The 21,957-nt window shown below is 51.5% G+C and overlaps 1 protein-coding gene across 15 annotated transcripts in view; it reads right to left on the bottom strand.

Moving 5' to 3' along the window:
* Positions 1 to 21,957, bottom strand: part of RGS6 (regulator of G protein signaling 6) — a 618,392-nt gene that overhangs the window by 17,516 nt on the left and 578,919 nt on the right. For 7 of the 15 annotated variants that reach the window (XM_070377601.1, XM_070377604.1, XM_070377600.1 and 4 more), the window contains 3 exons: positions 20,491 to 20,580; positions 16,337 to 16,390; positions 3,114 to 3,180 (listed from right to left, as the gene is read on the bottom strand). In XM_070377601.1, the coding sequence (XP_070233702.1) occupies positions 3,114 to 3,180; positions 16,337 to 16,390; positions 20,491 to 20,580 (211 nt within the window). The remainder of the gene's footprint in view (positions 1 to 3,113; positions 3,181 to 16,336; positions 16,391 to 20,490; positions 20,581 to 21,957) is intronic. The other 8 variants (XM_005893829.2, XM_070377607.1, XM_070377608.1 and 5 more) reach the window with 4 other exon arrangements.

The following is a 21,957-nucleotide window of genomic DNA, read 5'->3' on the forward strand; positions in this document are numbered from 1 at the left end:
AACTCACTGGATAAAGAATTAATACACAATGTGCATGCATGCTAAGTCGCTTCAGTCATGTCCGACTCTTTGTGACCCTATGGACTATAGCCCACCAGGCTCCTCTGTCCATGGGATTCTCCAGCAGGTATACTGGAGTGGGTCACCATGTCCTCCTCCAGGGGATCTTCCTGACTCAGGGACCGAACCTCATTTCTTATATCTCCTGCTTTGGCAGACAAGTTCTTTACCACTAGCACCGCACATTAAACCTATTTAAAAAGTAAGGAATATGGTCAAAATAAAAACAATGGATTCTTCTGTAACAGCCCACCATCTTATGTACAGTAATATAAATAAGTAGTCACATTTTCTCATGTCAACAGTGGGTCTGTGGACTCACGCATGCTGAAAGCAATTCCCACAAAATGTTCCTGGAACAATTACCAGGTTAAGACACCTCACTCTACTCCGTATTGGCAACTAGCAGTGCTTTATTTTTTAACTTATTTTTTTAAATTTAGCAACTATGAGTTGCCAGCCCTCCTGTCTGAACTAAATGTGAGAGGACCAACCTCTATGTCCTACCTCCCAGGGACTTTCTGTTTGAATTTTTTATTCTTGCACGGGGTGGCATTGCTCCCTCCTTTTTCAAGTGCCCCCCTATTGTACTTGCCCAGACCTTGATGGTAGCAGCATGGGGACGGTCCCCTTACAAGAGACACAGGTTAGCTGTCAAGGACAGTTACCCACGGCCATCCATTGATCAAACATTGAGCAGCTGTTGTGTGTCAAGTGCGCTCTGCCTTTGACAGACACCTGCGCCCATGTCCACAGCATCCTTGCCAGTTAGGTCTCCCTTTAACACTTGCTGGACACATGAGGTTGAGCTACTAGCCTGAACATATACAGCTGGTCAGTGGCCTTGATGGCTCATCCACCATCTCCTTGGTACATGACCATCACTCCCAAGGAAGGGGACAGGTGGGAATGCTCAGGACTAGGGACTCCTCCAGGCCCACCCATACCAGGCCACCTCTCTGGGCAGGCCGAGGTGATTTTCTCAACCTCACTGAGAAAGAAGCTTCAGCTCTTGGGCATAAACTTGAGAACATCCAGGACATTTCTGCTCTGCCTGACGGGCTTCCCTTTGACTTTGGCTGCTGGACTAAGCTGAGGCACAGCTCACTGCTGCTTGGTGCTCATGGATTTAAAGTGGTGGCTGCTGGACAGGCCAGTGAGGCTGCCACTTCTGTTTGTGACCTTGTGTTACAGGTGCTGATGCCCCTGGGATCTCCATAGCAACAGTCCTGGGAGGAGAAAGGCAGGTGTGATGTTCACCTTTCCTAAGGAAGGGCAGGCAGATGCTTCACTCCAGTTAGAACCAAATCCCCGCAGCAGGCTGGCTGGGGGAAGCCCTTCCTAGCTGCTGTTCCTGGCGTTCCTGACTCCTGTCCCCTCATCACGCTCATCGCCTCTGGGGCTCTTTTGCAAAGTTCGACCTCTACCTGTTAGTTTTGGTGGGTGATGGGAGAACTTCCTCCACAGTCCCCATCTGTGCAGGGACAAATCAGCCACTGGGCAGGCACGAGGGATGCCGAGAGTGACAGGGGCTCAGCAGCTGTGCCCGACATGGGTGGCACGATGCCCAGGCACAGACTCCCCAGCCTCCTGTCCAAGTTGTGCATTTCCACTTTCCCTGCTGCGTTTTTTTCTCTGTAGGCAGGAGAAATCCCCTCTTTCAGTACTGGATCTCTTATCTCCTTCCTCTAGCTCTGATTGAATAACCCCGGTGCTCTTTCTATAAGCAGCCTGCCCCAAGTTCTCGGTGGACGCAGGGGTGGAGCAGAGGCGGCTATTCTGTTCACAAGGCCCCTCAATAGCATGCCTTCCTGTAGCTGGTTCTGGGCTTGCCTCTTCCTCTCCTCCTCCTCCTTAAATGTACTTTGGCATCTCTGCGTTGGTTCACTCCAAGGTAGGCAAGGGCCAAAAGACTCAAGGAACAGGGACATGGCTCAGTTGCAATTGGCAACAACTTGACTCTACTTTTTTCCCAACTAGGAAGTTCAAGTGACCCAACTACGGCCACAGGGGAGAGCGCTGCTGAAGCTTAGTGGATGAGACAGCAGGGGGGTCACTGGCTGGGCAGTGCATTTGATTCTTCTCAGGACCCATGAGGACATCAAGGGCACCCCACCCTCCTAAGGGCACGTCTCATCTCCTGTGAACACATTCACGCAGAACACATCCATGGGTTGGGGTCCTTGGTTAAGCCAGCTGCCAAGGCAGGGTTTCGAAGGCAGAGGTGGTCAACATGCTGACTGTCTCCCACCGCCCCAAAGCATCATCTTTCTGGGGATGTCCAGGTTCTTTTAGAAGCATATGCAAAGAGGGCTGACTCATTTCTCTCTCCTCCTTATTATCAGGAATGCAATTAGGTGGGCATTTATCAGACAGATATTCCTAATCTGAAAAAGTACAACAGGGGACAGGTCAAGCAGCATTTTTCAAGACATCTCTGGGTTGATGGAATTCCTAGCCACCGGGAACCTTCTTACTTCCCTCTGAACCCCTTTCACATGTCCCTGCAATGCTGGACAGGTGATGAGTTGGTTCCTTAGCCCTCTTCTCCTCTGGTGGTCTAGCAGGTAGAAAGGTAAGATTTTCCGGTTTCCTACAGGACTTGGCCCTGGGCCACAGATGAAGGGTAATGGAAGCGGTAAGGTGGGGACTAAGCTTAAGGATGCTGCTGTTGGATTTAAAAGCATCTTCAAAGGTAGTGGGCATTTCTGCTAGGGGCCCAGGAATGAGTGGCAGGATCAGCACCCAAAGACATTATTTGAACATTGCCTTTGGGACAACAGACTCATCTCCCTGCCACTTCTGGAGCCCTTGGCTTCTTGCTTCTCAGGAAGAAAAAACAAAAACAAAACAAAAAACTATAGTGTAAAAAAAAAGGGAACATCAAAAAAAGGATGCTGCTAACTGTCCATGGAACTAGGGCGCGAGAGCAGGAGGGGTGGGTGGAGATGAGGCCATGGACACACAGATCGTCTCTTCTGGTTTGGGGAGCACCTTCTGTTGCAGAAGGCCCCCAAGGAAGGTTAGAGCGTGCGGACGCCGGGATCACTCACCCACTGCTGGAAGGAAGCCGCCTCGGGGGTGAAATGCAGCGGCCATTCTGACTCTGCGCCAGCAGCACTAGGCAATTGTGTTTTTAGGAAGGGAAGTGAAGAACAACTTATCCAGCTGAAACCGTGAAGACCAGTGGCTTTAGGGGAGCCCCTGCCCAGACGCGCACCCAGCAGCAGCAGCAGCAGCAGCAGCAGCAGCAGCGGGCAGGCGGTCCCCCCGCGGAGGCACAGGCAGGTGTGCCGCGTGTGTGCTGCACACACCATACACTGGACACGGAAGCGTGCAGCGGCCAGGCAGCACATGCACTGGTGTACGCAGCCGTGCACACGCCCATGTGCGTGTTTACACCACAGGCACTTACAAGAGCGTCTCGTGCAAGGTTCATAAGCAACCACGTGTTTGGCTGTAGAGCTTTACCTCAGACTCCTAAGATGCCCATCTAAAGCATTTACCTTAAGAGACATCTATAAACCCGATTTTCCTCAGGACAAAGCCATTTGTGTCAGAGGAAATGGCTTCTGTGCTTCTGTTTCTGTCCATACTACAAGTAGGGGGAGTGTGCTCCCCAGGGGGCTGGTTTACGAGGGATTTCAAGGCATCCCTGGATTTCAAAGCCACTTGGTCCTAACTCCTCCGACAACCCCTCTTTGTAATACAGCACTTAAAAAAGAGAAGCCTCTGTTTATCTGGCAGAGGAAACAACCACGCACGGGAGGCTGCGTGGCTCAGGGCGGCTCCAGCTGGGCAGCGAGCGGCGAGGTGAGGGTTTCTGGGAATGAGGCTCTGCCATGTAGGGCGCCTCCTCTGGAGAACTGGAGTTCACGCTCTGCTAGGGGAGAACTAGCTTTGGTCTGGGTCTGGAAGCAGGAGGCTTCTTAGGGTCCTGCACCTCAGGGGACGGGAGCAAATGCCAGATCCTGGCAACATAGGCAGTGCTTCCCTGGTGGCCCTCCCCATGTCCTGGCACCATGCTGCTGCAAGCCCCGGAGTCCTACAGCTTCTTGGGAAGAGCAAAGGGGCCCTGGGAAATAGACCACAGGGCAGAAGCCGGTCTGCTTGGTACCACAGTCCCTCCGTTCTGAGGGAAAGCAGAGAAACCAGCTCTCTGAGTTGACTTTAAAAATAAGACAGTAATAATAGCTACCATTTATTGAGTAGGGTCATGAGCTGGTTGCTCTAATAAATGGATGTGCTTTGCACATACTGTCGTATTTGAGATATCTGTGTCCCCATCCTCAACTGCTAAATAAATACAGTAATACCTACTTTGCAGAACACTGTTGGAAATCAGATAAAGAATAAGAGCTAAGCGTGGGCTGCAGGTAACATCATCATAATAGAAAATAATAACAATACAAAGAGTTATGCTCGAGCTTATATACTGCAAACACTATGCTAAGCATCTTATGTATTTTTTCCCTCCTCATCACTTACTTTTTTTTTTTTTTTTTTAATTTGGCCACTGCCTATATAGCATGTGGGACCTTAATTCTCCAACTAGGGATCAAACTCACACCCCCTGCACTGGAAGGCTGAGCCTTAACCACTGAACCACCGGGGAAGTCCTTGATCATTTCCTCTTATCTCCCTTTTACAAGGTGTGGAAACCTAGGCTTGGAGGTGCTGCCTGAGTCACAGAGTTAAGTGGTGGAGCTGGAGGAGAACCTAAGTCCCTCTCAGGCCAAGATCTGCATGACACGGATGCCAACACTGTGAGTACCCAAGACACGGCAACTGTTTTTGCCATGCCCTCATTTAGTGACGGGCTTCCCTGGTGGCTCAGACGGTAAAGCGTCTGCCTGCAATGCGGGAGACACGGGTTCGATTCCTGGGTCCGGAAGATCCCCTGGAGAAGGAAATGGCAATCCAATCCAGCACTCTTGCCTGGAAAATCCCATGGACAGAGGAGCCTGATAGGCTATAGACCGTGGTGTCGCAAAGCGTCGGACACGACTGAGAGACTTCACTTTCATTTAGTGACAACATCCACCCCAGGCAGCAGGCGTCACTGTACCCTTTGGGCAAGTGAGCAACTTGCCTGGGGTCTTATCCCAACTCCAGGTGGAGAAATAGAATTCAACTGGGCCTGCCCAACCCCCAGCTCGAGCCCACTCTCCATATTCTGGTGGGCACTAAAGGGACGTTGTTCTCGGGGGCAGAGCAAGTAGGTCATCTTCAGTAGGGGATGAGAATGCAGTTGGGGGAAATATCAATGCCAGGTTTTCAACAGCATTTAACCCCAGATGGTTGGTGCTACTCAGTCATATCCCAGATAGCCAACTACCAGCTGGCTAAAGAGCTGTGTGATGGTTCAGGGCAGTCAGCTTTCAGGGGACAGTTGGAGCCTCTCAAAAGAGACTCCTGTCAGGGCAAGATGCACCTTGCTGGGTAGTTCTCCACACAGACCTGGGGAGGATGGAAATAAAGGGGACTGAGATATCACACCTGTACAAAGCTGTTGAAGGGCAAGCTGGGGACTCTGGTGGCCACCCTGTCTCTCCCCCACCCCTACCACATGCCTTCCTGGTGATCCTTCTCCTAACATCCTGCAAATCTAGAAACAGTTCAGCAAAGCTGTGATTGAGGGCCAGTAAATAATGGGCTCTGAAGCTGTCATTACCAAGGAAACCATCCTTGAGGATATGACCACAGGATGGTGACCCCTGTCAAATGCTAAAGGTTGGATCCTTTACATATTTAGAACCTTCCACCATTGTCGAAGACAGAGAATCCACCAGCAGTTCCCCTTTACTTTTTGCTGCAGCTCCTAAGGTTTGATTGAGTTTTGTGTCAACTGCTCCATGTCTATTTGCCAACTTAACCTGCTATGATGTAAATGCCAGGTCCTCCATCCTTACTTGACAGTCCATCTTTTTCCATTAGGGGTGGGGATTCAGATGCACCATGCTCTTGGTGTAAATGAGAAAGGCCAGGGGGCAGGGAGTAAAACCATTCTCCAGCCCTGTGAAAAAGTACAGTCACGCTCCCCACTCTGGATCTCCATATCTCTCTCTCCCCTACCTCTGATATCCAGGCATTAATCACCCACAATAGAGTTTTAAAGGCCTGTTATGAGGGGACACGGGAGAAGGAAATGGCAACCCACTCCAGTATTCTTGCCTGGAGAATCCTGTGGACAGAGGAGCCTGGAGGGCTGCTGTCCATAGGGCCGCACGGAGTCGGATACGACTGAAGCGACAGCCTGCATGCATGCATTGGAAAAGGAAACGGCAACCTACTCCAGTGTTCTTGCCTGGAGAATCCCAGGGATGGGGGAGCCTGGTGGGCTGCCGTCTGTGGGGTCGCGCAGAGTCGGACACGACTGACGCTACTTAGCAGCAGCAGCAGCAGGAGGGGACATAGTAACAATCAACTCTGACTGGGCTTTCTTTAGCTTCAAAATGCATCTTATTAAAACTTCGCTGACTTTATTGGCATCGCCATGTTTAATGAGAGGCCTCAAAGAATTTGAAAGCAAAAGATGAGGAGAGGAAAAAGCCATAAGCTGTAATCACCATGATTATACAATTCCATGATGAGGTGGAAAGCAGCCTTGGCAAAGCCTGGGAGAGGAGGGAGTGTCATTTGCAATCAGGTTGGTCCTCAGGACAGCGGGAAAGAATGTGACAGGATAGCTCGTCCCTTCCCCGAGTTGGGCTGAAGATGAGTCCTTACGGCTGGGCCCAGGAGGAGGGGCCCATGAGCGTAATTTCCCTTGCTCTAAAGTCTCAGGGGTGTGTTCTGCTCTTGGCCCGGCTGAGAAAGGTGGCTGCCAGTTTGTCCACTGGAACCAGCAAGTCCCATCGGGTAAAGGTGACCGGCTCGATCTTCTTTTCTGCTCTCAACAAAACACCCTTTCTGGATGGGGATGATGTCAGGCCAAGCTTTCTCCAGTGCAGAGCCAGGGAACGCACCGGCTGTGCTCAGCCTCCCTGAGCCCATGGGTACGAGTGTCCTCCGCTCACTAATCTCCTCCCAGGCATTTGGGGAGAGAGCCTTGTTGCCCAGGGCTCAAGTGATTGGCTTAAACAACCAAAAACAAAAGGCAAGGATGATGTTGTCTTGCTTGAATTGCAATTGCTTGAGTTGCAATTGCTTGAAGGGCAGCAATTCCACTTCTTGACAGTGGTCTTGCTCTGACTTTACCATAATCTAGCTTTAGTTTTTCCTTCGAGGTAGAGTCAAACCTGACTCCTCTGGATCCTTCTTCTCCAGTCTCAGCAAACTCACTCCATTTGATCTGTTCTCCTTTCCCATAGTTTATTTATAAACCTATGATAACATGCAATGTTTCACAAATATTTAATGCATCTGAGGATTCTCCTTGGAGGAGGTGGGTGTAATCCAGTATAGAACCTGCTCTACAATATCCCTGGCCATTCAACATCTGACTGTTTCCAGAAAGCTCCCTGTTCCTTGAGGTGACATATTCCACCCCTGGAAAGTTGATACTGTTAGAATATTAGTAGAGTGACCCTGCCCATGTCTTCTATCCATTTGTTCTAGCTCTGTCTGAAACAATCCAGAACTGCCCACTCGCTCTGGGAGACAAACACACAGATAGTTCCTGATGGAGTCTGAATCTCCTTGCATGCGTGCTAAGTCGCTTCAGTTGCGTCTGACTCTTTGTGACTGTAGCCCACCAGGCTCCTCTGTCCACAGCATTTCCCAGGCAAGAGTACTGGAGTGAGTTGCCATGCCCTTCTCCAGGGGATCTTCCCCACCCAGGGATCGAATCTGCGTCTCTTATTTCTCCTGCATTGGCAGGCAGGTTCTTTACCACTAGTGCCAGGGCAGGACATGTTTATCTACTTCAGTTTCATCTGACTGGGCTTCCAGAGTCCCCAGCTATTCTTTTCTAAATTGTCTCTAGTTTGTTGAAGTTCCTGATAAAATAAGAGAGCTTGGAAACACGATTCAACACAGTCTAGAGCAACACAGAGAACAATGGAGCACTTCTGACCGTTCCACTTTGTTATTACAACCTAAAGATACTTAAAAAAGTGACTGCCTCCCACTTTTACTTCTATCAAGCTTGCAGTCAACTAGAACCCCCAGAGTTTTTAAAACTTGAATTACAGTGAAGGCTAGGAATGTCATCCTGTAGTTGTGAGACTGAATTTTTTTTTTAACATAAATTTTATCTGGTTAAATTTACCTGGTTGTTTGGACCCATCATTCCACCTGAAGGAGATGGTCTTAACATGGCAGACCATACTACCTGTCAAATGAGCACTACCTTCTAGGTGTGCATCTTTGAATATGACTGGCATGTTTGTCTCTTCATCTGAGTCATCAAAAAGGATGTTGGACTAGACAGGGCTGTGGCTGGACCCTTGCGGCCACAATCAGAAACTGCATGTCCATGGACATAGATCTATATATTCACCAGCCATTTGGACACTGGCACTGCCGGGGTAGCTATACACTCTCCACCCCGTCCTACCATCCCATCCCTTGAAGTGAAGTGAAGTCGCTCAGTCGTGTCCAACTTTTTGCGACCCCATGGATTGTAGCCTACCATGCTCCTCCACCCATGGGATTTTCCAGGCAAGAGTACTGGAGTGGATTGCCATTTCCTTCTCGAACCCGGGTCTCCTGCATTGTAGGCAGACGCTTTACCGTCTGAGCCACTCTCATCCCTTGGGGAGCCCAAAAACAAACACTCCAGGGTCTTTCTCTCCTAGGCCTTCGGGTAATATCACTGAACTCAAGATCCCACTGCTCCAAGCTCTTTTCAGCTCCCCTGTGGTGTCCCAGTTAGCATTCTGCCTCATAGCAACATTTTAGGGATTGTTCCTTCCTATGGATTTGTATCCTGCCTTTCTTCCAGAATACCGCGCTTCCCAGTTAGAACCAAAGTGCTCATTTGCTCCTTCAAACAGGGAAGACTCCCACGTTGCTTTTCATCAGGAGCTCATTTTGGAGGAATGCCACGGCCATCTTACTTCCCAGCCTTTGAAGTCCTTAGACCTTGAGTACTCTGACTTCCAACCCTCCGGTTTGGACACAAGCAGAATTGGGTCTCTTCTCCCTGACCTTGACATTGGCAGTCTGGTCTGCTTCCTGCTACTGCTGCTGCTAAGTCGCTTCAGTCATTTCCGACTCTGTGCAACCCCAAAGACAGCAGCCCACCAGGCTCCGCCGTCCCTGGGATTCTCCAGGCAAGAATACTGGAGTGGGTTGCCCTTTCCTTCTCCAATGCATGAAAGTGAAAAGTGAAAGTGAAGTCACTCAGTCGTGTCTGACTCTTAGCGACCCCACGGACTGCAGCCCGCCAGGCTCCTCCATCCATGGGAGTTTCCAGGCAAGAGTACTGGAGTGGGGTGCCATTGCCTTCTCCGGGTCTGCTTCCTAGGTTCCTGCTACTCCAAAGCCTGGCTAGCGCCCGGAGGTTTCTCTCCTGCCCCTTGTGTGATGCCACATCTCCCCTGGCAGGTCCAAGGCAGATTCTGTCCTGGGCAGAAACAGGCAACCCGTCCCCCACTCAGGCCTGCCCTCCCTGCTGCTCATCCTGCCAAGCGCCCTGCCGTCGGTCACCTTCACCCTCTGCCTTCTCACTGGACAGATGGGAGCCCTGGGCTGTCCTCGCGTGGCTGCCTGGGGACAGGTGCCAGAAATCTGACTTCACAAGTGACAAGGAACAGGCTGAAATCCCACAACCCCATCAGCCGCTTCTCAAGTGGGAGCTCCTTCTAGAAGGACGTCTTTCCTGAGTTGGTGGGGGGTTGGGGGGAGGTGGTAGGAAGGCAAAGGGCTGCAGGTCAGCTCCCGAAATAGCTTCCCGCTTGGCGCATCCATCCCCGGCTTGCCCCCAGCCTGCCTTGCGGGAGACTGGCAGGGCTGCGATTTGGATCGGAATCAGTGGCTGTAAACACACAGCTGTGCCTTTCTGCCTCACAGGAGTCTTTCACTTGACTGCTCGGCACATTGGGGTCTGGGGAAGGCAGGAGCTGGCTGGGTGGGGGAGAGTGAGGAGGAGGGAGCGGTTTTTGCAGTGCCGAGCTCTCCCCTGTGTCCGGGGGCTGAGTCACTGGTGCACTTTTGCTCGAGTGGGCACTCCGCAGGGAGAGGGTTTTTGGCTGCTTTTGGTTGACAGATGAACCATCAGCTACAATAGCTGGGGGCTCCTCCTTCCCAGAGGAGTGGCAGGGTCTAGGGCTGGGTTTCTCAAAAATGACCACCTCTGACCTTTTTGATAAATAAAAGTCTCCCCGTTCCCCAGGGTTTCAGAAAGACCTTCTCCAGGGCCCTCATGGAGAACCATTTTATCTCTTTGTCGCCTCTGTATCCTGCCAGCCAAACTGATTCAGCCATCTTAACATTTTATCGTTGGTTTGCAAAAATCAGACTTTTACATTTTCCTTTTCTAGCTACAAAACTAAAAGAGTAAACATGCTTTTTCAAACTTCACTTGGACCCAAGATGGAGACAGAGGAATAGAGACTGGAAGAGACTTAACCTACGGCTGACTGTGACCAGGATAACACGCCCTCTTGTGACCTCTTTTTGAGCATCTCTGAGAGGACAGTGGCGAGCCAGCCCAGAGGTCTCCAGGGACCCAGAAGGGGTGGTTGCAGGAGGGCAGCAGCGTGACGCTGAGGTCCCCCGATGCTCACACTTCATTTTTTCCCATGCCCTTGCCCCATGCCCAGGGTGACGTGGCAGTACCCGCATGGGGCCCACCTTTTTGCCCAACTGATCTCACCCCACCTCCCAACACACACCCAGCTGGGCATCCGTCCCAGAAGGGTGGGCACTGCAGCACTGGCGTGGTTGACAGGATGTGCGGTGCTTAACCTGCTCTTTGCAACTTCTCTCTCCCTGCTGTCCAGGGGTCACGGTGCGGAATGAGCCCCAAACGATGGAGGGATGGGGCCTGTGGGGTCAGGGGGCTGCGGCACTCAGTTCTGCCAGTGTTGATCCTCAAATCCTTGTCAAAGGATTTTAAATGGACACCGAACTCAGTTCTCTCCTTGGTTTAATTCCCAGCCTCCAGGGTGGGCAGCCACTTTTCGGGCAGGCTCCTCTCTCATCTGGGGGATGATTAGCACAACTCGAAAATCGCAGGACGGAGAGAAGCACAGACCAATAGAACGTCCCAGCTTCAAAGGGTCCTAGAGATGATTCAGTCCATGCCAATGTACACAGGACAAAACCAGGGCTCAGAGAGGGCTAGCGATGGGCCTGAGGTCACACTGCTAGCAGGCTGAGGCTGGAAGCAGGAGTCACCCTGGGCACGGCTCTGCAGAGTTTCCCAGAGTCCTAGGGGAAGTCCTCACTTCCTAGGAAAGACCAGTTCATGCTTTCCCTCCCAAGCACAGCTGTGAAATTCACCTCCATCTCTAGGCAGACCCGGGTCTCACTGCTGCTCGATCACAGGGTTCTGAGATCCGATGGGAGCAGGCTGGCACTATATAGCCTGTGACCCTAACATCCCAACGGGGCCCAAGGACTGTGTGCAATCAAAAGCAATTCTAAAGATTTTTAGCCGACCGTTCCTTGTTGAAAGGATCTGTTCAACTGAGGTCAAGGCCCTCTAGGGGCTCTGCTGTCTAGGTGTTTGAGAGCTCATTTCAGCAGAGCCCAAGGCTCTGCCCCGACAGGCTGAGGGGGAGGGGAAGCCGCTTCCAGGCAGGGAGAAGGCACTGCTGTGTGTGGGTGGGTGGAGGGGGTGGGCTGATCACCCTGGCTGCCTGCCCTCTGCCTTGCCTGGAGGGCCTCAGCCTTCCACTTCCGGTTCAACACCTGGGCCTGGGGCTGGGGGTTTCTGCGTGCAGAGCTGCCCAGAAGGTGGGGGGAGGTTACTCTCAAGAGCTTTTCCTTGGCTTCTGGGCGGGGCGGGGGGAAAGGGAGATGGAAGGCGGGTGACAGCTGGCTCCTAGGGCTTCCTGGTCTCCATCTGACTTCCCCGCTGCATTCCTTGGCAGGCAGGACTGAAATGCTTGTCATGGAGATGCCGCTTGGTGCATGCCAAGGCTCCCTCAGCTCCCGGCCCTTACTGTTTCAATTCCTAGGAGCACCTTGGCAAAGACCAACTGTGATGTTTTCTTAGGAGAAGGATGAACACCTGGTTCTCATCTCTGCTCTCCTCTGAGGCCTCCAGCACCAGCTGTTCCTTTGTCCATCTTGGGAGCCTGAGGCTACAGCCGATGAGGCTCTCAAGAGGACAGTTGGGGCTTCAGCTGAGCGCCCAGGCAAAGGTGTCCAGGGAGGCTGATGCCACCGTCCCTTGGGGCTGCCACTTCTAAGTTAAGTGCTGTCCCTGGTACAAAGATGCGGAGGACTTTTTCTATCTTCTCCTCCTCAGAGTTCCTCCTCTGGAGTTCTCACCAGATGGCTTCAGCCACCACCCGAAGAGGAATAATCCAGTTGCTGCTGTTGAGTCTTGGCTAATGGCCCTTTGCTACTTCTTGCCTTCCTCCCACACATCCTTCTGTCCTCTGTGTCCGAGTTGGCCCTTGCTTTGCAGTAGACTGTGAAGGAATGAACACGCCCAAGAGAGAGCAGTGGAATGGACAGTCTTTCCCCTCTGGCCCCCTTCACACCCTCGAGGTCACCTGTTGACTGCAAAACCAGGGAGATGGCAGAGAATGGCAGGCTGGTTGGTCCTGAGCAGTGCGAAGTGGTCTTCAGTTAGAGACTGAAGGGACTTCCAACCAGAGAGTCTGAGGAGGAGATGGAAGGCAATGCAAACACAGTCTACAGAAGCTTCCTATTATGGCTTTCATATTTTATAGCCATTGTGAAAGGACGCTTCCCAGTGCACACAGCTGGAGGAAAGAGGCTCCGTTCATCTGATCTGAGGCCAGGTCTGAGCAGCCCCCCACCCCCTCACTTTAAGAACCTGCTATGTGTCATAGCTCTTCCCGGGCCCAGGGCTCTTGTGACCAGGGCCCCCCTGTATGATGGTGTGAGTCATCCACTGTACAAGGGCAGATGAGGGTTGAGAAGGGGCTGAAATCCAGCTGCACTTTGCTTGGCCAGCTGGGCATCTGTGGGGTTGGGCCCATCAGAAGGATCCTGTTTTCTGCTCTGGATAAAGATGCACTATGGGCTGGCTGCACCATGCCATGGACTTTGAATGATATTTGCTTCTGAACTTGGGCTGGTCCTATCAAAAAGCAGGCCTTTATGCCAGCTCTATGGCTCTGGGTGGCCAAAGTACACAGTGCCTTGGCACAGCATAACCCCTATTTGCTACTTGCTACTCCAGTTCTGCATGACTCAGAATGAAGCTTCCATTAAAAGGAGCCATGTGAAAAACAATGCCTCTGCTGGGGATCGTAAGGCTCCTTCTGCACTCAAACTAGCATGGCTCCAGCAGCTTCTATGAACCATACTGAACTCCCTTCTAGGATTCCATGTCAAAGAGGGCCTCTGTGGCCTTCCACAGATAATCCCTCCATATCATGATATAGGAGTCTTAGAAAGAACAATTTGCTTTCTCCAAATGTTCCTCCTTTACTAAGAAAAGAAAGAGTACTGCATGGGAGAAATGTTGGACCCAGATTCAGTCTTGATAGGAAGTTAGCCGACCAAGATAATGAACGATCTGGATCAACATTTCCTGTCACCAGTTAGTCCTGAATGGCAGCTGGCCTCACATCCCTGGTCCAAGGACTGCCCAGCTTCACTCCCTCATTTTCCCATGACGTGGATGGTCTTTCTTCATGTATTTCCCAGGACCATTATTGCTATTGTACTAGCCTTTCATTGGGTTTTATAGTTTACAGTATACAGAAGATGAAATATTCATGTAGACCTTCTTTCAAAGAAATCAAGCACTTTATGTATATTAGATCCAGAAAATGGCTATCAAATTGCAAGACATATTGGCTGACTAGTTAATTTTGTTTGATTAGAATACTGGGCTGTGAAAATGACATTCTTAAACCTCAAGTATTCTGAGAGTTGCTACTGCTCTAGAGCTGTGGGTCATTTCCTCAAACTCAGCCTCATCTGGTTACCCCAGGTGGTGTTATCCCAAGATCACAAGGAGGATGGATGGATCGAAACAAGTCCATCTCTATTTCTACTACTGGAAACAAAAAATCAGAATGCATGACCCTTTAGAGTCTTTATAGAAAAATAACAGGCAACTTAGGAACGTTTTGGTTTGGAAGGTTGGGCTTTCTCTCATATAGATTCTAAAAATCTTAGGAGCTTAGGAGATTTTTCTCCTTCAGCTGGCCCTGAAAACATCTCTCTAAGTTCTCCCAGGTGTACACTTCAAATGCTTGGAAGGTGTCTGGTGCTTTCTCATTCCAAACACTTTGTTAACAGACCTTGGAGAACCACTGAACCAACACCACTTCTGGGAAGAAGGGACGTCAATAAATGCTCCTCGCGGAGCTGCATCGAGATCATGTTTGCTCTCCCAACACCCACTTCTCATGAAAAGCAGCCTAGCGAGATCTGGATGCCTCATCTGAGGACCAGGCTTCTTCTCACAGCCTCAGCCCACGTGGTCAACCTGAAGGGCCTGCCCAGGGTTGCAGGAGTTTTGCTTTCTCCATAATATACTCTGGGCTTGTCAACAAAATCCCTGACCTCCACTTGCAGCCTCCAGGCCTCAGAAGAGAGGGAGCAATGAGTTCCCATCACTCTCTATCAGCCATCAGGGGTGGAGGGACTCCCACGGCCTTGCCTCCAACAGCCCGTGGCAGCTTCTTGGTGCATGAAGCTGTATGGCTGCGGCAAACCAGCCATGAAGACAGACAGGGGATCACAGGCCTGACATTCTGCAAGTTCTGATTTCTCATGAGGAAAGACCATAGAGAGAGAAGACCAAAGAAGAGATGGGATGAGCACCCATATTGTAATTGCCACCTACTTGAGTTGCTGTGAAGCTGACATCTAGCAAATTCAAAACTGTTTACATTTGGTTAAGATGCATCTAGCTATGCCAGGTAAACGACCAGGTTGCTGTCCACCCAGAATTATTAGAATTTATGTTAAAAGGATAAAATAAAGATACTAATCACACAGTAGTCAGGTTTACAAGGACTCTCCCCTGCAACAGAGGGAGGAAAAAGGCAAGTTAGCATCAGTGGGTTTCTACGCTTTGGGAAGCGAAATTTGACAAATTCTATGCATGGGATGCTGGCTCCCTGGCTGCTCGCTGGTTCCATGTGAACAGTGCAAGCTGGGCTGTAGGAGCTCAGAAGCTGGTTTCAGGAAAGAAGGGGACTGGCTACTTCCCGTAGGGACTGGCTAAACCCTATACCTCAGTCTTACAGAGTATGTGTGCATGCTGTTGCTTCAGTGTCTGACTCATTGTGACCCTATGGACTGTAGCCCGCCAAGCTCCTCTGTCCATGGGATTCTCCAGGCAAGAATACTGGAGTGGGTTGCCATGCCTTCCTCCAGGGGATCTTTTCAAGCCAGGGATGGAACCTGCCAATGCCTCTTGCATTGGTAGGCGAGTTCTTTACCACTAGAGCCACCTGGGAAGCCCAATCTTACAGAGAACATTACAGAAAAAGGAGATGAGTCTGTGCTTGACTGCAGACCACAGTTCAGAATCTGCACCGGTCACCACGGGGATGATCTCCCCACCACGGCCACGCCACCCCCTGGCTACTGCCCTGTCACGCTATGCAAAGGAGGCTAACAAGGGGCTGTCAGGGACATGGGAACTCATGCAGAGGCCACCAACACACACATACACGCACACGCACACACGCCAGCTGGACCTCACCGCCAGAACCCATGCAGCACGGCCGCCTCCTGCACACACAAAAGCCACCGGCACAGCAGCAGCAGCTAGCCTCCCACACCCGCGTGGCTGCCAGAGTCCCAGAGGGAAATTTGGATTTTTTTTTTATGAGCTACAGTTCTGAGCCAATTTATTTCATGGTCCAGCTAGATGGCCTTCTCCCTGGGCTGCTGCAGAAGGTGCATCCACCGAGCAGCCCCAAGGGTGGGGCAGGGGTGGTCCTTCCTTCTCGAAGCCCCCTTGCACAGGAGAGCAAATGTTGGGCCAGGGGCTGGGTGAGGCGGGGGAGGGCCGTGCACCCGTCTGCAGGGGGAGCTGCTGGGCCTTTTGTCTTTTGCAAACCGGTCCCTAGGAGAGAAGCCACCGACACTCACAGAAGACCATGGGTGGGTGTGCTGAGGGAAGAGCACTGGGCTCCCTCCCCTCCCGAAGGAAACGACAACCACCACCGAGAAAAACGGAAAGAAAGCCAAAAAACCAAAGAAAACCAGCTGAACTTACCACACTGCGAGTGAACTTTTCTAAGGAAGTTCTACGACCTTGCTCACTTTCTGGCTTTAGGGAAAAAAAAGATAGGGAGAAAAATACAGAAAAAAAAAAATTCTTCAGATAACACATGGATTCTAAACAGCAGCAGCCGCAGCTAATGAACCAAAACAAAAGCAAAACAGGGCGGAGGAAAAAAAAAAAAAAACAGGAAGAGAGAAGCAGCCAGAGCTGTATGCAGGAGTCAGTGGGAGAGACAAGAAACAGAAGCCCAGGAGAGATGGGGCTGCCTCCTCAGAGCAGCAAGGGGAGAGGGCTGTTTGCTTCTAGAAGAGTCATTCATCTTGCTTCTGGGCTGGAGTGGGAGCCACCGAGCTGGGAGCCAGGCCCTTGGGAACAGTTGGGCGATGCCTGATCATTGCTTTCAAAGAGCCAAGCCCCCGTGCAGGGAACAACTGGGGGCCTCAACTGGGGACACAGTCCAGACCAGCTCCCGGGGCCAGTGGGGTGTCGGGAGGGATGCTACTGAGATGTCAGGAAATGGCCGTGCGCAAGGCGAGGTCATCAAGTCCTCCGTGAGTCTGGGTTAGGACTTTCTCTGAGATCTTCCAGCCAGAAAGTTTGCTAACTTCCAGGACATCCTTGAGGCCCCCTAAGGACGCTCTTTCTGTATGCTGAGATCGAGGAGGCTCTCTCTGCCCATGTCTTTTGCAACCCCAGAGGTCTCGGGTCTCAGAAGGAGTATTCTGGACAGAAAATACTCTTCCGGTACCTGGGCAGGTGACTCCTTCCAAGGTTTACTCATAGCAGGCGGCAGATGACAGGCAGCTCAGGAGCCTCCTGGGGAGTCTCAGCTGAGGGCACCCCCTCCCTGCCACCCCCACTCCCCCCACAATACACAGAGAAGGAAGGGGGGCAAAGCCCTGCTTACTCCCCAGGCCAGGCAGCTCTCCTCTATGGAGAAGGGGGCGTGGCATGTATCTGACCCTTTCCCCAGGTTTCCTGCTTTTCCAAGGGGGGAGGAATTACATCCCAAATACCTGCTAGTTTTTCCTAGAGCCCAGTTCCGGGGTCCTGAATCCATGCCTGGGAAATCTGGAGAGTACACACACTCACATGGACACACACTCACAGACACAGACTCTTACATGGACACCATACTCAGACACACAAAACACACACTCACAGACACATACACTCCCATGGACACACATACTCAGACACACACCCTCATACGCACACACATACTCACAGACACACACAGAGCAAATAATGGAAGTTAGAGAGCTGAAGAAGCAGCTGGGGGTCTGTGGGTCTGCAGGACGTGCTGGAAGCCGAGGGGGCAAAAGGCAGTCACTGCGTGTCACTGGGGACAAAGTCAGACGGCTTCCTTGCCATCATGTGCTATCCCCTAGGCTGGCTGCTGAAGACAGAGAGGATACTGCAGGAGGAGAGTGCGACACGAACGACACACAGCAGCAGAGCCAGGCTGGTCTTTGTCCTTCAGACACGGCACTGAAGGATATGTGCTGGGCTTGGCACCGTACCCAGTCTGCACTCGGGGATGGCAGCACTCAGCTTCAATCCAGTGGGCAACCTGGGGGCCATCCATGTGGCTCAAGTCAGGCTGGTCCTAGGCCCCAAAGCTGGAATTCTGTGCCTGTCCTTCTCATTCCCTGGCTATCGAGTGGCTACTCACAGACAGGGACCATCAGCCTGACTCATTTGGCTTCCTCTGCCTTGCAGAGGCCCTTGGAGCTGCCCTGGAAAATCATACTTAAGCCTCCTGGCTATGCTTATTCCCTCAGTCGTGTCTGACTCTTTGAGACCCCGTGGACTATAGCCTACCAGGCTCCTCTGTCCATGGGATTCTCTAGGCAAGAATACTGGAGTGGGATGCCATTTCTTCTCCAGGGGATCTTCCTACCCCAGGGATTGAACCCAAGTCTCCCACGCTGCAGGTGGATTCTTTACCGTCTGAGCCACCAGGGAAGCTGGAGGGGTCCTGGGGGGGTCCTCAAATTGTCCTGGAGGGGTCCTCAAATTGTCCTGAGGGGTCCTCCAAGCCCAGCTCACCTGTCCCCTGAGGACTTGGCTCATCAGAATGACTAAGACAGTTGGATAGAGGATGGATTAGGGAGGAAGGATCGGCGGGCTGTGCCCCCACGGTGCATCAGGGGACTTTGTGAGCAGAAAAGTGAGGCCGCTTTACAGCCCGCCTCTTAGCTGGGACTATGGCTCACATCCCTTCATGACCTGGACATGTCAATCTCATGGTGAGCCCACCCCTGGTAACAGAAGACACTCTGGGTCTACCTGGAAGTGCTGAGCTACAACTCCAGTCTATGCCTGGAGCTCAGGGGGAAACAGAAGAAAATGTAGGCTTGTCACTGTTTTTAGAAACATCTACCCCCTGAATATTGAAAGGGCATTGGCTTCGACAAGAGCTTTCAACTGCCAAGGACACCCCTTGAGCGGGCTGAGATGAAAATTCTAATAAATTTCATTGGTGACATGTCACAGGCAGGCCATCTGTTCCTGCCTCACTTGAGTGACCTCCTCTGTGAAGCTTTTCTTGTACAGGAGGACTTGAGGACACAGGAACCTCTCAGTCCCACTCCTTGCGCAGCAGTGTGTTTTCCCTTTGCACTCAGACTCACAAGGAGACTGAACGGCCTCTGGCTTCTTCTATGTGTGTGGACATGCATGTGGACAGGCCCAGGTGACCCCAACTGCGGGAGCCCACAATTTTCCCACACTGGGATTGGTTCAGGGTCTCGAGCTGCAGGAAATAAGGAACGCTCACTTTGACCTTCTCCCCTGAGATCTGGGCTGCCGATACTAAAAGTCTTCACCTTTCTTGAAAAACTGGGTATCAGAACCATTATTTGGGGGGATGTCAGCCCGCTCTATCAGGGCCCCTCCACCTCCACCCTCCTGCCAGGGAGTGGCTGGAGGCTGGGCTTCACGTTGTCCATCAGAGGAGTGACATATGATGGAAAGGATGCAAGCCCAGAAAGCTGGGTCTCAGACACTCTGGGTGTCCCCCAAATCTACTTCTCTTTCTAAGACTCTCAGGGATGGCCTCAGGGCTACCCAAGGGCTCTCCTGGTCTAGGGAGTGACATGGTTACCAGCCATGTACACAGACAGGCTCCCAGCCCATGAGGTCACAGCACACAGAAAGAGGGGCTGCATGACTGAAAGAGGCCACTGGACAGTGTGTGGCTGGACAATCACAGGCTAGGGGACTGCCACCGGGAGGCTAAGAGGGAGAAGAAAGGGATGCACGTGGTCTTAAGCAGCGAGGCACGCGAGTCCTGGAGTTTGGCGCGAGGAGAGCCACACTGAACCCCCGTGGAGCTCAGATCAGACCCGCAAAGTGCAGAGTGTTCACTGGCACACGAACCATGAGCCAACCCCCTTCCCTCACCCCCTGTCCTTCCAGCTCTGCCTTCCCTCCTCCCAGAAATCCAGCCACATTCACTCCTGTTCCAGTCACCCCTCACTGCCTGCATGCTGGGGGGGGGTGTCCCTGCACCCCCAAATCTAGACCCCGAGGGCTGCAGGGAACCAAGACTTCATTCAGAGTGGAGGAGCTAGGATGCCATTTCTTCTTGGTTGAAAGAAAAGGCAAATGCTCTGGGACAGGTGGCAGATGGGAGAGAGCAAAGGGCAACAACCCCAGGCAGGATTTCTGGTGCCCCATCACCCCAGAAGAACTCTAAGCCTTTCTATGCAGAGGGGGCTGCTGCAATCCTTGCCTCACACTCATCTTTGCGCGCTGATCAGGGCAGGAAATTCTGTGGGAGGGGGCTGGACCCGGCAGTGGTTTGCTCAGGGGTTCGCTGATGTCACAGCCAGCCCTCTGCTCCTGGGCTGAGCTGCAGGGGCCGCTTAGGTGGTCACTCCCTCCACCATGGGCAGACAGGCAGATGGAGATGCTGGGTACTGGGAGAGAGGAGGCCACACCCTGGACCTCAGCGGGATGGGCCGGGGTGGTAACAATCCTAATTGTCTTCTATTGGAGTGGAAGCAGGGACAGAAGGGAAAGAAGAAAAGGGAAAAGAAAGAAAACCCCAGGGATGGTATTCTCACGTCACACCAGCAGCAAGCAGCAGGCAAAGGTCAATAGAGCTAAGAAAGGCAAGGCTGCCCTTCCAGGGATACCTTCTTCTTGGCCAGCAGCAAGTCCTGGTAAGCATTGGACCGGAGGAAGCGGGCGTAGCTGTCACTCTTCATCAGCTTGTAGATGTGTTCCTGGGGAGGTGGGAGACGGGAAGACACAAGAAAGAACTGTCACCCAACACTAAAGGGAACTGCAACCCAACTGGCCACTGTTAGGAAAGAAACAAACAACCCAAAGTATGCTGGTGTGAACTTGGAAAAACAGGTAACATGCTTGCTTCATTGTTTCTCCTCCCCGCCTCCCCGACTCAGAAAACATCACCTAAAACCTATTTTCTTTCTCAGCGTTAAAAGATCCTTGAAGATCATGTCCCGGAAGCTTTGTAATTGGGCCTTGGTGCCACATTGAGATGCACTGTTGCTTAATGATTAAAACCACAGGCTCAGCGATAAGAAGGAAGAAACTACCGATGATCCAACCACTTGGATGAATCCCAAAGGAATTATCACGAATTAAAAAAAAAAAAAAAAGCCCCAGAAGGTTTACACACTATATGATTCCATTGATGTGACATTCTCAAAATGACAAATTGTAGAAACAGACAACAGATGAGTGGTTGCCAGATTTCAGGGATGGGAGAGGGGCAGGAGGGGAGGGAGGTGCGGTTATAACAGACAACAGGAAGGGTTCTTTGGTGAAAGGCCAGTTCTGTATCTTGACACGTCTTACACATGTGATAGAGTTGTATAGAACCTCACACACACACACACACACACGTACATGTGAGTACAAGAAAAACTGGGAAATCTGATAAACTCAGGGGATGTAGCAACGTCAACATCATGGCCATGATACTGTACTATGGTTTTTGCAGATGTTACTGTTAGGAGAACCTGGGTAAATGGTATGTCTCTATAGTATTTCTTATAAGTGCTTGTGAGTCTAAAAGTATCTCAAAAAGATTAATTAAAAAAAGTAGTCCACAGGCAATGATGCAATTGGGTCAGTTAATGCACATCAGGGCCACCATCCCATCCCGGAAGACTGCTCTTAGAGCCAGATCATGGGGTCTTGTGGGCAAATATGCCAGAGGCTGTGGCATGGTGCCCTCCTGGGCTCCGAGAGCCATTACATTCTGGCCATGGCAATGGATTTTACCCTTGACTTTTAGCTAATTCCTGTAGCCTCGTGATCCCTTTCTAATACATCTGTCCTCATTAAGGACAGGGAAAGCCAGGTTCATTACAAGAGGGAGCTTATCGATTGAAAAAGGGTTATTTATCAGTTGAAATGTAAGGTAGCACAGCTGCATGGGAAAGCCTGGTTGTCCCAAGAGAGGACCTGTTAAAAGGAGGGTGGGCTTTCCCTAGAGAGGGTGTGATTGTTAGGCGGGGAAGCATCTTCTCTGATGTACACTCCTGTCCGTCCTGTGAAGCTGGATAAGGGCCCCAGGGCTTGGAGGAATGAAGAGCTGGCCAGTGAAGAGGATGCTCAGTGGAAAGGCTGGA

Source organism: Bos mutus, chromosome 10, assembly GCF_027580195.1.
Source record: "Bos mutus isolate GX-2022 chromosome 10, NWIPB_WYAK_1.1, whole genome shotgun sequence".
NCBI lineage: Eukaryota > Metazoa > Chordata > Mammalia > Artiodactyla > Bovidae > Bos > Bos mutus.